Source organism: Sinocyclocheilus rhinocerous, unplaced genomic scaffold (genome assembly GCF_001515625.1).
Source record: "Sinocyclocheilus rhinocerous isolate Xijiao unplaced genomic scaffold, SAMN03320098_v1.1 scaffold1382, whole genome shotgun sequence".
Classification (NCBI taxonomy): Eukaryota; Metazoa; Chordata; class Actinopteri; order Cypriniformes; family Cyprinidae; genus Sinocyclocheilus; species Sinocyclocheilus rhinocerous.
Genome location: NW_015657958.1, coordinates 611,967 through 631,755, shown reverse-complemented (window position 1 = coordinate 631,755; position 19,789 = coordinate 611,967). Strand labels below are relative to the sequence as shown.

The 19,789-nt window shown below is 37.7% G+C and overlaps 1 protein-coding gene across 1 annotated transcript in view; it reads right to left on the bottom strand.

The window, feature by feature from the left end:
* Window positions 1-19,789, bottom strand: part of LOC107721661 (1-phosphatidylinositol 4,5-bisphosphate phosphodiesterase beta-3-like) — a 56,364-nt gene that overhangs the window by 5,401 nt on the left and 31,174 nt on the right. The window contains exons 3-31 of the mRNA XM_016529785.1: window positions 17,088-17,156; window positions 16,855-16,995; window positions 16,499-16,578; window positions 15,543-15,596; window positions 15,334-15,406; window positions 14,236-14,336; window positions 13,644-13,810; window positions 13,410-13,556; window positions 13,166-13,323; window positions 12,716-12,798; window positions 12,544-12,628; window positions 11,770-11,917; window positions 10,496-10,597; window positions 10,243-10,322; window positions 10,061-10,157; window positions 9,806-9,890; window positions 9,049-9,173; window positions 8,769-8,923; window positions 8,486-8,647; window positions 8,256-8,355; window positions 8,053-8,157; window positions 6,809-6,903; window positions 6,071-6,203; window positions 4,908-4,943; window positions 4,688-4,797; window positions 1,689-1,798; window positions 846-1,002; window positions 659-735; window positions 480-569 (exon numbers count right to left, since the gene is read on the bottom strand). Of these exons, the coding sequence (XP_016385271.1) occupies window positions 480-569; window positions 659-735; window positions 846-1,002; window positions 1,689-1,798; window positions 4,688-4,797; window positions 4,908-4,943; window positions 6,071-6,203; window positions 6,809-6,903; window positions 8,053-8,157; window positions 8,256-8,355; window positions 8,486-8,647; window positions 8,769-8,923; window positions 9,049-9,173; window positions 9,806-9,890; window positions 10,061-10,157; window positions 10,243-10,322; window positions 10,496-10,597; window positions 11,770-11,917; window positions 12,544-12,628; window positions 12,716-12,798; window positions 13,166-13,323; window positions 13,410-13,556; window positions 13,644-13,810; window positions 14,236-14,336; window positions 15,334-15,406; window positions 15,543-15,596; window positions 16,499-16,578; window positions 16,855-16,995; window positions 17,088-17,156 (3,125 nt within the window). The remainder of the gene's footprint in view (window positions 1-479; window positions 570-658; window positions 736-845; window positions 1,003-1,688; window positions 1,799-4,687; window positions 4,798-4,907; window positions 4,944-6,070; window positions 6,204-6,808; window positions 6,904-8,052; window positions 8,158-8,255; window positions 8,356-8,485; window positions 8,648-8,768; window positions 8,924-9,048; window positions 9,174-9,805; window positions 9,891-10,060; window positions 10,158-10,242; window positions 10,323-10,495; window positions 10,598-11,769; window positions 11,918-12,543; window positions 12,629-12,715; window positions 12,799-13,165; window positions 13,324-13,409; window positions 13,557-13,643; window positions 13,811-14,235; window positions 14,337-15,333; window positions 15,407-15,542; window positions 15,597-16,498; window positions 16,579-16,854; window positions 16,996-17,087; window positions 17,157-19,789) is intronic.

Below are 19,789 nucleotides of genomic sequence, written 5' to 3'. Positions count from 1 at the left end.
CAGTGGTTAAGTTGTATTTACAACACTGTTCCAGAACAGTTCAACCCAAATATTCAGATCTGTGCAGCGCATTTTATGGAGGACTGTTTCCTGAACCTGGGAGAGAACCCTACAATGCCGGCTGTTCTGACTCACAGACTGTAAGTAGTTTTCATATTTAAAGGATTTGCCACTGATGATTCAAACGCGAGTACACATTTCATTACACCCAATACACAAAATAATGTTCTTTTTAGCATCTAAAATCATATGACCCCTTTAAGATACGTTTTTTTTTTTTACCGTGAAAGTCAATGGTCACCAAAACTGCTTGTTACCAACATTCTTTAAAATATTTTCTTTTGTTTTCGGCAGAAGAAAGAAAGCTTTCCGAGTATGGAATGATAAGAGGTTGACTAGAGGTTGGGGGGTGTGTGCTAACCTTTTAACCCTAGACTGTCACTGGCACGGTCCTTGAGATAAGAAAAACTATAACTCACGCCTCAGCCTTGTCCTTTTCTGCTTTCTTGGCCTCAATGATGCTGTTCAGCCTCTTCCTGTCCAGAATCTTCTGTAACTCTTTCTTCTCTCTGCGAGTAGTAATGTGACATTTTAGCATTTGTCCGCAAACCCACAAATGCGCCTCAAACACAAAGACGCAAAAAAAAAAGTTTCTCACTTGTCACACACTTCCTTGAGCTTCTTGATCTGGGCTGCTTGGCATTCTTGGGCGATTTCCCTCAGTTTCTGATTGGCCTGACACAGAAGCACAGAGTCACAAAGAATACACATTTTTAGCAGTGTGTGTAGTGCCTTACAGAGCAGCTGTGTTCGCTGTGTCTTTGGGCTATTGTTGTGTGTCATACCTCTTTGAGGTGGAATTGTTTAGCCTCTTTCTCGGTCTGATGTTGTGCCTGTCTAAGCACAAGAAGCTCCTGCATCTGCTCCTCTTTGAACTGGTCCATCTGTTTCTGCACCTCCAGATCCAGCTCATTCAATTCCCTCTGAACCTCCTCTGACCCACTGCACAGACACAAATAGCAAACATCTATTTAATAATATAAATAATTATAATATTAATAATAATGAATCACAAAGAAATGATTCAAATCAAACAGTCTCCAATGTTCTTTTAACCAAAGGCCAGCAACCTTTCTGACATTGAGTGATGTTTCATTTTTTGGAATTTTTCATTTTTCTTCAAAATCTAATTTGACCCCGGAAATGAACAAAGTTATAGGATTTTGATCAATGTAAAACGAAGAAAGGTTCTGCTGTAAAATGTAGCAATCTTTCTGATTCTACACTATATCTAAGTAATTAATAAAATAAGCAACTTTGTGACAGTGAGCATGTGAAAACTGTTCAAAAGATCACGTTTTATGAAAGGTCAGAGTATTTGGCTTCTCATACAACTTATAACTAAATAAAGTAGTCTGCGTTTAACCATTGGTGTCGCTCCCTGCTTTAAACAATGTAAAATATCCATCAGAAAGTCTGATCACATCCCCTTCCATTATTCTCTGCTAAACACAATGTTCCTCATGAGAACTGAATATTCATTTCAGATTGGCTGCTTTACCACTCTGAGCTCCGGACTTCTTGATCATTGTATGAATTACAGCAAACAGTTGGCACTCAAGCACAATATCCACCTGGCCAACATTGATTAAGGTCAAACAGTCAATGTTGAATCTAAATGTCCTCACTTTTTCTTCAGACTGGAGCGCAGACGCTTCTCCATCTGACTCCGTTTCCTCTGGAGGTCAGAGTTCAGCTGACTACAGCGAGTCCTTTGTTCCTTACTGAGAGCCCACACCTGAAACACACAAAAACACATTCTTTAAGTTATTTTTGAAAAGAGACCAGCATAGTTGTGGCATTTGTCAGAGCGCTATGGCTCTGATATCAGTTCGTCATTCTTATGCCAAAGCACTGATTATGTTTGAACGTGTTGATTCATTTTCGAAAACTGCATGGCTATAAAGTATTTCCAGGTCTTGAGCATATTAACGTACCATATTACTTTAGTAAATGATCTGACCTTCAAATAGCCATACAGCTCAGAAAATCGATTAACACCACTGCTATCTACTGAGAACTGTGGTAGACTCAAGTCATGCTCTCTCACTCAATAACAGTGGTTCCCAATCCTGGTCCTGGAGAACCCCCAACACTGTACATTTCTGATGTCTCTCTTATCTGACACGCACATTTGTTGATGAGTTGAATCAGGTGTGTTTGATTAGGGAGGTTCTCCCGGACCAGGATAAAGTGAGGCTTTCAAATTTGTAATGAATGCTTGGTCGTTTTGACGATTAAACGTGTGAAAGAAGGTTTTACACAGTTTTTACAGAGTTTTAAAAATGAAAAACATTTCTGACTTTAACTAATCCCAGAGCTATAAAGCTACAACCACCAAATTTCTGCACATTTTCACGGACAAAAAAGTTTCACTGTGTATTGACAATAATGAAGAAACGTATAAAGCAAAGATCACTTTCAAAGCAATCAGCCTTCTGTTGGTCAGTGCCGCAAATCTGAGTGACCAACCTGAACACATTGGGAAATCTGCATGGCATAATCTTTTGCCCTCATGCAAAATTCACAATTGAATGGATTCCTACAAAAAAGACTGGATTTGCCTGCAAAATATTGCCAAACAACGGCAAATATGTTCAAACCATGGACCCTTTTCACAAGACTGTGATGGCGCGTTTCAACGGTCATCAGCATCGTAAATCCTCGAAAGTTTTTTATATTTTGATTTTTAAAAAGATGTATGTACATTTATAACACTATACTTTGTATTATATCACCTTTGCTCAAATGACAAAAAAACTAGTTAACACTAATGCGAGGGTGTTTCTAATGAAGCGTCTATGGGAGGGACGGTAAATTTGACCTCATTCTCTCTTCTGACTGCCGTTATCAGTCTTTTTTTTAAAGTTATCACTATCGTGGAGTTTTTCTTTTGCTATTTGAGCAAATTGGAATGCAAAAAATATGTTTGTGGTACTCTCCCATTCACTGCTCTCAAAGTTAACCCAACTATGACGACTTCCGCTTCTGAGAAACCCGGAAATGTGAAAAAGGTCCATTGGATTGATCTGTCTATTTACCACAAGCAAAGCCTATCAACTAAGACATGCTACTGTAGCTACAGTGCATGTTCAAACATACTAGCAATGCCTGGCAATGTGCTAAAACACCCTTTCCATCAAGGCTTTCTCAACCAAAAATCAAAGCTGGTCTTGAAGAACTAACCTTCTTTTTTTTTTATCTAGGTAAAAATATACGTGCATATTATTTGGTTAAATGTGACCATGATGGTACATTCTCTACATAACACATAACTGCAAGTGGTGTTGCAAGAATAGAGTGCTTTTGACCTTTTTGAGATGTTTCTTTTTCAGCTCCTTGAGTTCCTTGCATTGCTTCTTCAACAGCTTCAGGTAAGAGTTGTGCTGTTTGAGCTCATCAATAGACTGAGGTTCGATTACTGCAGAACACAGATACAAAGCTTGTCCATGATCTGCAACTTCTCAGCACTTCGCAGGGGACTGATGAAGATGAGTGTACAATGGTTAGATGAGAGTGAGTGAATCTTACCTTTAAGAATGTTGTTGACTAAATCTTCTTTTTGGCCTAAAATATATTACATACAAACACTCAGTTCACTTAATGAACATGACATGCATACACATAAGTAAACATTAGAGGTATAACGGTTCACGGTTCAGTACGTATTGCTGTTTTGAGGTCACTGTTTTGGTACAGTTTGGGAGTGGGGGGATGGGGGGGTGTATTCTTAATTAGAAATTTTCATTAGAAATTTTCACAAGAATTCACTAACACTTGGTAACATTTGCCTTAACTAAAAAATAACCTGATTTGAATTACTAAGTAAACATTTTAATTAAATAAACAGTTGTATGCTTTACATTTGTGTGCCAAAACATACATGCTATAGAGAGCACTTTAAACATTACAAAAAAAATAGTAGGACAAGGTAAATTCACAAGTAAAGACAAATAAAATACAGAAAAAAAACAAGTGTTAACACAATGATTTATTTATTTTGTAAATGTAGGGGCTCTATATTATTATTTCATTACAGTTAATGTTCTTCAGAGAAAAAGAAAAATCAAGGTAAATTTAGAGGTCCAAAAAGAAATAGGTATATTTTAAAAATACATATCTTAGTAAATAACATTGTGCTCCTTTCTCTCTTCTGACTGCCGTTATCAGTCTTTTTTTTAAAGTTATCACTATCGTGGAGTTTTTCTTTTGCTATTTGAGCAAATTGGAATGCAAAAAATATGTTTGTGGTACTCTCCCATTCACTGCTCTCAAAGTTAACCCAACTATGACGACTTCCGCTTCTGAGAAACCCGGAAATGTGAAAAAGGTCCATTGGATTGATCTGTCTATTTACCACAAGCAAAGCCTATCAACTAAGACATGCTACTGTAGCTACAGTGCATGTTCAAACATACTAGCAATGCCTGGCAATGTGCTAAAACACCCTTTCCATCAAGGCTTTCTCAACCAAAAATCAAAGCTGGTCTTGAAGAACTAACCTTCTTTTTTTTTTATCTAGGTAAAAATATACGTGCATATTATTTGGTTAAATGTGACCATGATGGTACATTCTCTACATAACACATAACTGCAAGTGGTGTTGCAAGAATAGAGTGCTTTTGACCTTTTTGAGATGTTTCTTTTTCAGCTCCTTGAGTTCCTTGCATTGCTTCTTCAACAGCTTCAGGTAAGAGTTGTGCTGTTTGAGCTCATCAATAGACTGAGGTTCGATTACTGCAGAACACAGATACAAAGCTTGTCCATGATCTGCAACTTCTCAGCACTTCGCAGGGGACTGATGAAGATGAGTGTACAATGGTTAGATGAGAGTGAGTGAATCTTACCTTTAAGAATGTTGTTGACTAAATCTTCTTTTTGGCCTAAAATATATTACATACAAACACTCAGTTCACTTAATGAACATGACATGCATACACATAAGTAAACATTAGAGGTATAACGGTTCACGGTTCAGTACGTATTGCTGTTTTGAGGTCACTGTTTTGGTACAGTTTGGGAGTGGGGGGATGGGGGGGTGTATTCTTAATTAGAAATTTTCACAAGAATTCACTAACACTTGGTAACATTTGCCTTAACTAAAAAATAACCTGATTTGAATTACTAAGTAAACATTTTAATTAAATAAACAGTTGTATGCTTTACATTTGTGTGCCAAAACATACATGCTATAGAGAGCACTTTAAACATTACAAAAAAAATAGTAGGACAAGGTAAATTCACAAGTAAAGACAAATAAAATACAGAAAAAAAACAAGTGTTAACACAATGATTTATTTATTTTGTAAATGTAGGGGCTCTATATTATTATTTCATTACAGTTAATGTTCTTCAGAGAAAAAGAAAAATCAAGGTAAATTTAGAGGTCCAAAAAGAAATAGGTATATTTTAAAAATACATATCTTAGTAAATAACATTGTGCTCCTTTCTGATGCGCTCCATCTTGCACTTGCATGGTGAAGTTTAAGTTTAATCATGACTCACTTGCTGATAAATCAAACTAACTGGGAAATATAAACCATAAATAATTCCAGAGATCCAAAAACGTCATATTTATTTTTTTATTCATACAACATGACATGAGAACTAAATTTAAAAGGGAATTCCCTATAAAAGCTTATAAATGGTTGTCCACTCTTAACCATGCTGCCGATTCGAGGAGATAAATCAAACGTCTTCTGCTATGCTTTGTTCCTGTAGTCAACAGCACTGTGAAGTCGTTGGGCTTGCAGAGTGACGCACGGACGCAAAAATGACACAGATGAACCTTGCACTGTGCATTAGTGCAAGTTGTCACTCCAAATGTCTTTACCAAAAGAGATCATCATAATTTTTTATTACAAGAACCGCTATACCCCTAATAGATATCAGAAATGAAATGACTGGAACATTATGGCCAAAACGCAAACATGGGGGGGGGGCTGTGGAGAGAATGATCGTGAGCAAGACAGCAGGAAAAAGAGTGACTGTTTCTGAGGTGAGACCAAACCTGATACAGGAGGGTTCATGACCTCAGTGAGTACAGAAGGAGGTGTTGGAGATGGCAGAGGGCAAATAGGGTCAACAGAGGTCACGCAGCCAGAGTCAAACTTGTCTCCTTCATCTTGTTTCACAGGTCCACCCTGCAGACACACACACACACACACTCACAGTATGTATTCACTTAATGGCTGACATATCTACAAGATGTTAGTTCATGTAGCAGTGAGCTAATAGTAATAGGAATACCGTAGTTCACCCAAAACAAATTTATTCCAAACCCATTAAGGAGAAACTTAATAATGAATAATATATTTGTCACTCTTTTTAATGTAGTTATAATAAATGGGAACTTGAGCGTTCAAGATTCTAAAAATATGCTAAAGTACCATAAAAGCATCACATGCACAAGCATAAACTCGATCAACTGATTAATTGAAAATATATGAGTCAAATGAATGATTTGCTGAGGAATAGGACTGAATACTGATTAAGGAAGACTTGGATGTCAGGATTTTCAGTGGACAACAACTTAAGTTTTAGTCTGTTTCTCACACAAAAACAAAAAGATTTTTTATTTTTTATTTTATGGTTGGCTGCAAGTTCAAATGGGAGATCACTAAGGGGATTAGTTGGTTGCAGATATTCAAATTGGACGACAGTCACTATTACCAGAATTTTATATAGGCTACTGCCAGACATTTGCTAAATGACACCCATCTAAGTAAAGTCGACAGGCGTGACTGACCTCAGTGGGATCCTCCATAAGTGCTAATAGCTGCCTTTCTCTCTGGGCCAGCAGAGAGAGATGTTTGATGGGGTTTGTCAGAGCCTCTGCATACTCTACACAAAAACAAGAGTAAGACAGAGGGAAAAGAGTAAGACTGCTACAAAGGTTGACAACGAGTGGCACAGAGGGCAAAATCGGGCTTATAACTGAAAGACTGCTGGTTTGAATTATACTCTGTGTGACCCATTAACCAACTTTTTTGTTTTATTAATATATATATATACACACACAAACATTTGTATTTGTTGTGAATTTGACTCATTTGTTTCTTTTTTCTAATTTTTCTTTGTACTACATCTCCCACAATTCCTAGTAAACTGCATTTCCATATATGGTGCACTACATTACCCATATTCCCCTGGTTAAGGTCTATAAATAGATCTTACTTCCTTCCTTATAACTGAAAGACTGCTGGTTTGAATTATACTCTGTGTGACCCATTAACCAACTTTTTTGTTTTATTAATATATATATATACACACACAAACATTTGTATTTGTTGTGAATTTGACTCATTTGTTTCTTTTTTCTAATTTTTCTTTGTACTACATCTCCCACAATTCCTAGTAAACTGCATTTCCATATATGGTGCACTACATTACCCATATTCCCCTGGTTAAGGTCTATAAATAGACCTTACTTCCTTCATTTGTCCCTTTTGCATTGGTGAGGTGTAGGTGTTTGAATGGACACCCAACCATGTCCTTTGAGTCCTTCCCTTAGGATGCGTTAAGTAAGTTTGTTTGCCAATTGTATAGTTTGAATTGTTAAGATATTTAATCCCTATTTGGATTGAGTACAATATTGATGTTTATTGATGAATTGATTGTATGAGTTTGATTTTCTCTTTTGTATTGTTTGCAGTGACTTAAAACCATCCTGTTTATCCTGTGCATCATGTCCATCCTAGTAGTCCTGCTCCATGTGAATTTGTGAACGTCATGTCATGTGAATTGCTAAAGATTTATGCTTCTTCAATCCAATGGAATAAAAGAGAGCAAAGGACTGGTGTTTTCTTCCAATGTTTTAATCAGACACGCCACCAAGTTTCTACAATTTTAACGAACTTTGGATATTTGAACTTTTCATATTTAACAGTATTTGCACAGCAATATTGTTCACCAGCTGCTAATATTACATCTATGTAGCAGATTATAAACTCATTGTCATGGCATTCATAGTCCCACAGAAACCTCTCCTACCTTGGTGTTCATTGGGAATGTAGTCTTGTGCCTCCGTGTACACAAGTAGGGATGACAGCATGAGCGGTTGGTTCAGCTCGTTCTTCAGACAGATGTAGTGATATCCTAATAGACACATAAACACACACATATAGCAGATGTAGGACAGTAGACAGTATCAGACTAACAAGTCTGTTAGATCACTGCCTCGTATTGGCACAAACCTGGGCGCAGTGCCGATACTGGCAAGATGCGATGGCCAATAAACTTTCCATTTTCTTCATACACTGCTACTCGCAGAGATGCAAGGGTGGGCAACACCACCTAGAAAGATAGAAATTAACAGCATTTCATTTAACAAAAAAGTGTAGATTAGTAGAGTATTAAACAGCTTCACAGTTTTATGCATGACAGAATTGTCATTTTAGGACAAACTTTTCTTTTCATTTGTTACCTTGTTGAACACAAAGGTTTCATCATCCCAGACTGGGTCCAGAGAGTTGTTGTTAGAAGTTTTCGTTCGATATTTCCTTTTAGTGTCCGCGGGAAGTCCAAACATGTCCACCTCCACGTAAACACCAACCTTCTTATCGTTCAGAAACTGACCTGAGACGATCTATGTATGCGAGGGAAAAGTGAGAAATGACATGATTGTACATATTACATTTGAAATTACAAAGTAAAATAGCTGACTATTACTATATCTTTAAACAGCATACTACATGTGCACAAAATACCTTGATTTTAACTGTGTTGGCTACGATGCCATCCACAATGTCCACAGTAAAGGGGTCAAAGTGTTTGTCCGTGCGTCTCATGAACTCTGGCTTCAGCAGATAACCACAGTGGCCGTTATATTCAAACACCCCCATGTTCAGCTGCATCGGCAAGTCTGAGACAGAGAAGAAATTAAGCTTATTTAAAGATTTTCAACACTACTAAAATATATACAAATGTAGAAAAAACAACTAGACAGAAGGAAGAAGACAATAAAATAGTGCTGTTTGCATAGCTGACCGAGAGTTTGGAAGTTTAGTGCCACCATTTGGCAACCCACGTTCCAGAAGAGCTGTGGCATATAGTTACTAGAGTCCACACGAGTCCCTTTGGGGTAGATCCGACTCAGCTGCTTTTTATTGTATCTGAATAGACATTTTGCTCAGGAAGAACAACATTACTTGAATATAAAAGTGCAAACATGCACACACCAAACATATAACTAAAACTATTGCCATGTCCTGATTCGTATATTATCCATCCTAAGTAGTATTCAAAATTAGAATAAAGAATGTTGAAATGAGTATGCCAAAGATACCCCTATGGTCTACTATTTCTGGTGAATATTCGGATCAGAACCACAAACACAAATTAAGAAAAAAACACTCCAAGGGTTTGCGTGGATCCGCTTTTTAATTTTCCACCAGTAATAGTCGGTCTAAAACTAAAAAACACCGCAGATGTGAAATACTGTACCTACAATATGGTAGGAAGAATTGTTGAGTAGTATAAATAAATTAACAGAAATGTGGAGTGTATATATGAGGAGTGCATATTTGACAATATGATTGACAGGCCAGTTTACATTGACATGATATGCGTAACTGTACAAAAAGATGCTATTATGATATGGTAGTATGTATCAAGACTTGCCTACTCCTCCGCTACATACAAGAATTTTTCTTCACATACTTTTAGGAGATATTACAAGTAGGTAAACTGGGATGCAGCACATTAAAGCAGTCATTATCTGCTGACTGAGGCTGGTGAAGGATACTCAACAAACTCGCTGGGAGAGTTCTTCAATGTGTCCATGCCTTTGGTCTCCACAAAAGATGACATCTCAAAATATTTATTCCTCTCTGAAAAGAGAGAGAGGGATCAAAGTTAAATTCTGCCAGACTAAACAATGGATTTTATGAAGCGGACAGATAATTCTGTCCTGGCTTCTAATTGGTCAACACAGTATTGGTTTCAGACATAGAATACACAGCATAGTAACAGCTATGATGTGAAAGGTATCACGACTCACTGGCTGCCGCCTCAAAGGATTTGAATTTGACAGGTTCTATGTAGTTGACCAGCGTAGACATCTCCTCTGTAGCATTCACCTCACTGTACGCAGTACCCTGAAACAGAGAGACACGTCAAAGATGCACACAGAAAGAGAGACAGAGAGAAGAATAGCAAACATGACAGATTGACAGGAGTTACCTCATCAGTGTTGTTGTGTTTCTTTGGATCTGGAATGGGTTCCTCTTCCTCCTCTTCTTCACTCTCCCCATCTCCCCGATCTAGAAATTAATATTAAAAAAAATATATACACACACACACACACACACACACACACAGAAAATTGAATACACACCATAAATGCATTAACCATGAACTTCCATACAGGTGCCTAAGTGACATCAGTCTTCATCCTGATTGGTTGAGACCTCATATCAACTAGGCACAAACCCACCAATAGACTTGCGGATATCAAGATCTTTAGCCATCCTCTCTGCAAGCTTCTCTCCCCCATTGGACATGAGCTGGCCCACCTCCCCATCAGACAATGGACAATCTAAACACAAATCTTACAATGAATGGGTTTGGATGTGAAATGAAATAGGTAACAGAAAATTGTATTATGTGTATATGAAATTGCTTGTAACTGAATGGGCCAGAATTGTTTCAAGACAACAAAAAGAGTGAAAACTACAACTAAAACAGACCCTAATGCATTTTCAGTGCAGTTGAGCTGAAAAATGTAGCTAATGAAAGAGTTCAAATTGTTTCAAAGTTGTAAATGTCATCATTTACAGCCAAGAAAGAGAGTCGAGAAGAGTAAATGATGGCAAATGATGACAAAGAAGAGTAAATAATGACATATGGTTCATTAGCTAACTCTCTAATCATGCAGATATGAAAGAGATGTGCAATAAAATGGCCCATGAGAATAAGTGATGAAATAAAAATGATGCCAAAATAAAATGTTATGCTTTATCATAGAAGATCAAATGTGAAATGGTTGTTGAAGACAGTAATGCTAGATAATAGGCAGTTCACAGTAAAGGTTCTTAATTTTTTTCACTGTTCAGTGTGTGAGCTTGCTGTCAGACTGATTCAAGCTTACGTCATGGGTTTGAGACTTATGCACTAAAAGAGCAATTTACTTGCAAATCAGACATCACAGATTACACCTGTTGCTGGGACAACAAGCAGGACAATGCAATAATGCTGAATGCTGATGGAGGAAACACTGACATGCACTCTAAGAGACCATTCACACAGAGGATGTTTTTTTGTATTCCACTATGTGCATTCAAGGTAAAGCAAGTTTAAACTTTAAAGGGGTCATGACATGGATTTTCTCAAAATTATTTTAACATGATCCTTCACTTATAAAAGCTTCATTTATAAGCTTCACTTATAATTGACTTCACTTGTAAAGTTTTTGCACAAAAACAGTCCTATGTATATTTGCAAAAATTACCTTTATTAACCTTGATTCTCTCAAATGAATCACAAATGCTTATGCCTGGAGTTTTTTGTTGTTGTTTGTTTTTGTTTTTTTTGTTCCACTGCTCTGCGTCTCTCTTTTTTTTAAATGCAAAAACAAGTGTGAAGTGCTACAGTATACATACTTAAATTATTGTTGTAATTGTTTTGATACATTGGCAACCATTTCAATCACAGTCACTTTTGTGTTAGAGTGGATCAGGCTAGGTTTTGGTGTGTTGTGTGTGTACACACCATTCAAAGGTGAGAACTGTTCATCTGTCCCGTCCTTGCGTCTGATGCTCCCACCATTAGAGGCCCTGTGCTGATGTTTCTTCTTGTTCTTGATCAAGATCTTCCCCATGAGTTCCTGGGGGCTTGGCAGTTGTTGACCAGGAACCAGCTGTAAAAACAATAAACACATAAAAATCTACTCTCAAACTAAAAATATAATCGTTTACTTGCTCTCAATTTTACACGATTCTCTTAATTATGATTGCCAAATCACTGCATTCCGTGGTCAAATATTTTTGTAATGACAAAAACGATATAATTAATGGCTGTCCCAGCCAGCCAATTTCCTACACAGCTGCTATATCACTGCATTGGTCTCTTTCCTTTCACAATAATGCAATGATTTCAGGTCAAAACAAGACTTTCATTTATTATTTTATCTGGTAGCCATTTAATAATTTGGAAACAAACTTCATTAGGATGATACAAAACGCCTTCACTTTTACTGGGATCCTGACTACCCTTGTCTACATTTATTCTGCGATAATGGACCATCCTTAACTACAAGTAAAGTTAACATAAGTTTAACTTTGACTTTGCTTTAGAAAAGTTAGCTTGGAAGTTTATAATGATTTTAAAACCTTTGAAAGTTTTGAGGTGATAGATAGACAGACAGATTGACTGATTTAGAACTTTGTTCCGAAAAACAATTACACACAGTTAAACTAAAATTTAGTTTTATAATTATTGAATAATTATTGAAGTTTGCCTTTTTTATGGTGTTGAAGAACTCACCGGATATTTCTCCAGGGGTTCGATGAGCAGCGCATCCCCGAACATAGAGCGACAGTACTCTGCCATTTTAGCCTGCTGCTTTGCCCTAAAAGACCATATAATAATCCAGATAAAAATTAACAGGATAAAAACAGAAAAACAAGAAATAAGCATTTTTCACACTTATACTTACGAGTCCACATGATTTTCAAAGGACAGGATGAGAGGGTAGGGAGACGTCTTGAACGCACTTTCAGCGATGGCCTCGATCACTTCCTAAAATCACAAATATTGAAACTTTGTCTCTCACTGCAGTTCAGTGTGTGTGCAGTTTAAATGAAGCAGTTTTCATTTGACAGTAAAGGTGCAGTCACATTAGTGAAATTTTGCAGGCAAAAAAAGTTGTTTTATCTATTGTCAATAGTGCTGCGATGTATGAAGCTCAGCTCACCAGAAGCTACTTTCAAAGCAAGCAGCTTTCTGTTGGTCAACAGGCAAATCCATGTGACCTACTTGAACCCTTGGCAAAATCTTCACACGGAAATCTTGCAAAATTGCAGATTGCAAGGATTCCTATTGAAAGTACTGTATTTTGCCCATAAAAATTTGCAGAACAATGGTAAATGTGGGACCATAAACACACCTTGAACGAGATCTCAGTTGTCATGGTAAAACCGTGCGTGATGATTGGCTCTTCTTCAGGTGGGCGGCCCTTCCAGCAGTCCAGCTCTATACAGCGGCATCCTGTCAGCAACACCTGCCTGTACATCTCCACTGATGACGTGCCCGTCAACTGACCCACTGAAGGGGGAAAACACTGACAGAGGTCACACGTGTGTGTTTATTACCATATTTGCATCTATGAGAGTGTTTACGCATTTGCGTACCTGTGAGGTATGTGTTGTGTGAAGAGTTGATGAAATAGTGGGACAGGGGTTGGTTCATATCATCGATGATGTCCAACCTCTCAGGAGGAACCAAAGAGTTCTCCTCCCCACCAAGATATTTTGCGAAGCTCATCAGGGAGATCTGATCTGCTCACACATGGACAGGTGAAACAAACCACCATCAGTCTCATCGTCACCATGTCTAAATGTGTGTGTGAGAGTGTGCATTTGTACCTCTCTCCAGCTGGCTGGCGTTGGTCTCATATCTCTCCATGAGCTGGTGGACCTGATCTCGCTTGAGTGGTGGGTAAAGAACCTCATTTAGTCGAGAATCTCTCTGTTTGCGATTTATAAAGTCCATCAGCTGATCCAGAGACAGGAAGGGCTTCCCTTTGGAGCCACTGTGTACACAAAGTAAATATTAAATGAGTCAAAAACGTTTTGCAGAGTATCTTTTCATAATTGTTAAGACATAAAGTGGCCCCAAGACACACTTAATAATGTATAAATATCACTGTATTAGAAACAAAGTATCAGTGGCATTTCTTTTTTCTGGACCCTTTTTACACGGACATGTTCCACTACTTTTACATTTTTTAATTATTCTGAATAGCATATCTATTGTTTTGTAAATTACAAACCTAACAAACTTCTTTTGTGAAAAGTTGCTTGAAAGGGTGCCATTTTTCTTCAATATAAATTCTATTTGGTTGTTATATTAAATAAGAGAATATCATTCATATATAATTAAATGTGGCCAAGTGTCCAAACGCTTTTTTTGGGGCTACTGTATCTTTGTCATTGCTGTTGGAGTCTGTTCACTCACAGCTCCACGAAGATACGCTCCACCTCTGGTCTGGGACTTAGTTTGTTGAGAAAGTTCTGGAACATTTCCCAGGTGAAGTCATCTGGCTTTATACCCTCCACCTGAGGAAAATAAATGAATGAATGAATGAATGAATGACAATGATTGAATGAATTAAAATGAAGATATGAATCTTAATAAATAATCTTATAAAAAGCAATTTTATTGTTAAAAGTAAAAGCAGAGGAAAAATGTTAATTTTTAGCTAATTTGTGTCTGTGGTGTATTTTAAAAGGGAAAATTACCATGGAAAATAGGATTTATCTTGTGTTGAAATAAAGACTTTGATGTACTATAAAGGTATATACGTTCACAACATTATGAAAAATTAAATATCACATAAAGAAATGTGACCCACAGTACAACTCATATTAACATGACACACCGGACAGTACCTAACATAGCACAGTTCAACATTTGTTCTGCACTACGTAGTGAATTGTGCTTGTTTTTGGGGTTGTTGATATTGGTACAATGACTGACTAGAGTTCTTTTTAAAGGCACTTCATGTTAAACAGGTCATTGTCCCCTGGTGTAGAATATGGCCTCTTTAAGTTTCTCAATTCATGCTGAAGTTCAACCAGCAGAGGGCAGCATAAGACAGTGAACAGATTGACATGTGTCCATGTGCTGATCTAAGACCAGCTCCTCTGTGTCCAAACTGAACCATAAAAGGACTGACCGCAGATCACCATAGAGTGGCAAAGAAAAGGAAATCAGGAACATGTTACATGTGAAGACAGAGCGAGACGCAACGAGAGATTGGACTAAAGAGATGATGGGTGTGGGTTATTTGAAAAACAATGCATTTATATTGAAAGAACAAAAGCAGGACGTCATGGCTGTCGCCGGCCAACGAGTTGGTGTTTTTTCAATGTATGCTTCAGACACGGGTCACGACGAGGCGTTCCCCATAGCGACCCCTAGAGGACGCAGTTCGAAGTTCCCATGAAAGGGAACTAACATGTCACATGGAACCACAGCAGACAGACAGTAAAGGGTAAAACTGAATGGTTAAATGTGTAATAACTTGTGATTGGTGCATGACTGATTGATTACCCTGTTATTGACCAGGCCGCAGTGCTCCAGCGCCATCTCCACACGTTTCTTATCTGAGAACATTTTCAGGATGCTGAGAGAAGTGAAAGAGAAAGAAAAAGAAAAGAAGTGAAAGCAATGATGAAAGAAGAAGTGGCAAATTAGCAACGAAAGCCCTGAAGAACTGGAAACATAGCTATGTTTGAGTAAGACAGCTTGTGTTTACTCACTTCTTCACTGGGATTTTCCCATCCTGATTTACCTGCAGCTTCAGCTTGGTGTAACTATGAAAAATGACACGCAAAAAAAAAGACAGTTGATCACACTGGTTTCGGTATCCTTCATCTTTTTCATTAGTCTACGCTGATTATTTGCACTTATAAATCTAACTAAATCTTAATGTCAGTAACACTACAGACTCTTAGAACAACAATCACCTGACATTAGCACTGTCTCAGACGGAGGCAAAGACTATGACAATAAGGGGTATTTTATTTTGCCTGGTATGGAGTTGACCTCAAATTCTGGTTGTAAACGAGGATTTAACATGAATAGTTCACCCAAAATTGAAAACCGTGTCACTTACTCATCAAGTCTTTAGGACTTCCTTTCTTCCATGACTGGGGACCAGAGTTTTCAATTTCATTTTTGGGTGAACTAACCTGACCAACCATGACCGTCAATTACAAAATCAACCCTGAGGCAAACCCAAAGTTATACATGAAAACTGGCTTGAACTTTTGTAAGTCCAGTCAAGGCTTGAGTTGAGAGGATTCAAGAGTCAAAATCAAATTGTGAGATAACAGGTCACATTATTAAGCACATTTGTGAGAACATAAGTCACATAAGTCACAATTATGATAAATAAAGCTGCAACAAGTCTTCCTTTTAGACACAAGGTTGCAATTTCAAGATATAAAGCCACAACAGTAAGACAAAGTCGCAGAGAAAAGGAAAGGCAGTAGCATTTGAAAGATATAAAGTAGCAACTAAATTTTGAGATTTAATCACAATTGTGAAATAGTCACAAATACGAGAAATAAAGTTGCATTGTGAGATATATAGTTCAGTGAAGTGGACTGACACTTTTTTGTATTTGTGCTACACTAACATGTCACTTGGCCTCAAACAACAGCTTCAGAGTCAGACACACACACACACACACACACAGAGAGAGAGAACTCACGCTTTGAATAAGAAGATGTTGCGGGAAGCATTCTGGGACAGTATGTTTGTGGCAAGTTTAAACAGCTCATCAGTCCACACCTGGAAACCCAATCATAACACCAAATAAACAAATGAGCTCATACATTTATTATGTAAATATGATAATCCTTTAAATCAATCAAACTTCATATAAATCAATCAAACTTCAATGTTAGGCTTTTAAAGAGAGGGAAGAAAATATCAAATGAGAGTAATCTAATGTAGTTCATTCAGAGCACACACTTGCAAAGGTAGAAAGCGGAAAAACAGGACAGAGAAAGAGGGAACGATAGCATGGATATGGTATCTAGGTGACGGGCCTGTCGTCGTGGTTACCTTGCAATAGCCATCCTGCACAGCATGGAAGTTGAGGAAGAAGATGTTGACCAGGTCATTGCCGTAGACGACAGTTAGCAGCTTTGTGTCCGAGTTGCTTTCTCCTTTGCCCAAACCCAGCGTATCGCGTATACGTTGGTCCTACAAACACAGGCAAACCTTACCACCCACGTGCACTGACATATGAACCTTTCCAAACATAACCTTCAACACAGGCTCACATAAAAATTTACCTTTGGCATCTTGGCAAACCTCCCTGTCCTGGTGTCCCTGATTTGACTGATGTCCAGGACTTCCACTTCCTATAAAAAAACAAAACAAAACAACAGATACACAAAGAGATAAATAAATCATAATAAATATTCTTTTAGATTGGTGCTTCTTAACCAGAGAACCAGGGCCCAATAGTGGGCCTCAAAATTTGGTTTGGACAGAACAAGCATTAAAAAAAGTATATAATTAACCCCCTCAACAAACATTTTATTTTCTTTGAAAAAGGTTCCCTCCTTAAATATGTGATTTTATTTACTTGTCTAAACATTTGTCAAATACTGCTGAATGAGTTTAATGGTTAACGTTAACCCCGGTAATGATAATAATAGTTTTGTCATTTACTTTCATTTCCTCTGTAAAATCTTTCAGTAAATCTGAATTAATGTCAGTTAGTCAGAAAGTGGAGACAGGCATACATCCTACATTTCAAATCAAAAGTTTTGTGGTTTACTGTCTATTTCGCTTAAATCCAACGGCAGCTATATACGCTACAGCGTACTCATAAACGTTGACATTGTCACATCGCAGACATACACTTTAACTCTCCTGGGAAAAATATTGATGACTCATTTTGCGTTGCACAGATTTCTGTCCAATCAGATTATCTTGAGAGTGAGAATGCCCCGCCCCCATTACCACCTGTCACCAATTAGGAAGTAGCAAATCGTGGCTCCTAGCTGTGATTTTTTTACAACTTAAAGGAAGAGCATTTAATATGTCTTGTCTGTTTCAGGAAAATATGTCAGCACATAATAGAAAAAAGTGATTTCATGGGGTCTTTAAGAGTAATGGGGAATGAAATAACACTGAACAGAGGTCCAGAGAATCCCTGACACACTGCACACACATAAACACTGACAAAGCAAAGGGTACTGTCACTGAAGTGGAGAAGCAGTCATAAGTTTAGAGTGAACTTTAACTTTATGACTTTATTTTTTCAGGATTCACATCTCTGCTTCATGTGTTCTGGAAAGGGAGTCGAACACGATCGTGATCTCGTAAAGAGAATAGCTGAGTAAATGAGCTGGGGCAGTGGTTGGATGACTGTGCTTGTAAACTTCAACAATAAACAAAGCAGATCTGGACTGTAAATACTTGCTCTATAGCCGAGGGCTCCCTCCCTTTCTCTCTCGTTCTTTATCATCTTTCGCTTTCCTGTACTCTCGTCCCCCTCCCACCATGGTGTGTGACAGTGCGGATGAAGTTGCTGAGTTGAACGTTCCCCAGAGTGTGTGCGAGGGTCATGGGTTACTGGTCAAAGTCTGCTAAGGACTGGTTCTAGTCCAAACAGGCCCAGCAGGATGGACCCGCACACACACACACACAAACAAACAAACACTCACGCTTGTATTTTCTGCCTGCAGCTAATGACTCGTCATGTAATACTGGCTCCCTAAAGCGATACTGGGACAATTTATTTATATTTTGATGATTCATTTTCAGATACTGGGAACTTTCTGAGCCAGTGATGTCTCTGTCTATACATGTACAACAGATTGTTCTTAAAAGTATTTAAACAAAACAAAAACTAGTGATACCTATCCATATGTGTACAACAGAGTGTTGTTAGTATTCCTTTAGAATTTAATAGAATTTAAATATTTTTTTAAATCAAATTGAAATACATTCAAGTTTAAAAAAATAAATAAATAAATCATCCCATTTTATTTGAGATATGGAGTTGACAATAAAATTAAGGAAATAAAAGTTGGAAAGCTTTTAGCCCTGCTTCTTCCCCATTCTGTGGGTGTGACTGTAAATATAAACACAAGTAATCTGAGATTTCTACCTCCTAGTGCTTTGCATACCAAAACAAATAAAAATAAAAAAGTTCATTAAACACCATGACATAAACAATGAATAAAACTGATCCAGAGACACACATAGCTATATTTACCAGAGTTCAACTGTAAAGTAATGTAACATTGATGGTATCAACAGGTTGCATTCGACTAACCGCTACAGGCTTAGACTTGTGAAATATCTTCCTGAAAAAATTAGGCAAGTGTTTCTGCACAAGGGTGTATGCAAGTGTGCGGCTGTTCCTAGCATACATACAGTCCCCTCATTCCTGGTGAAACAAAGACTGTTGACCTAAAGTTTAATATTTAGCCCACAATGTCACTGTAGTGTTATTATGTTATTTATAAAGTTCAGAAAGAAAAAACACAATATACACACTAAATAGACACAAGCGGTTCTTGTACTGGTGACAGTGCCTTCACATCAGACAACTGTTTCTCTATTTATTATTCAGCATTCTTACCAAGACGGGCATTTTGACATAATTTTTGTGTGAATTTGTCCATTTAAACACAATACTTCAGAGAGAGCTTAATATTTGCACGCGTTCTGAGGCACGGGTTTGCGTGCTTCGGATGAGCGCACGCACAAATCTTCTCACTGCGTGCGCGAGCTCGCGTCCTCTGGCCCTTAAATGTTTAAACTGGCAAAGCTTAAACGAGTTTAGCTTAAACACAGATATCAGCGTGTGCTGTTCAGGTCTCACCTGTGCGCGCGTGCTATCAGCACCCGGGTGATGACGGAATAAATGATCATATTCCAGCATACGGCATTCGCATTGAACAAGAGTGAATGGTTTGTCCACGTTTATTTATTTTTTTCTTCGCTGTTGTTGTAATGTATTGGGAAGCCAGAATGC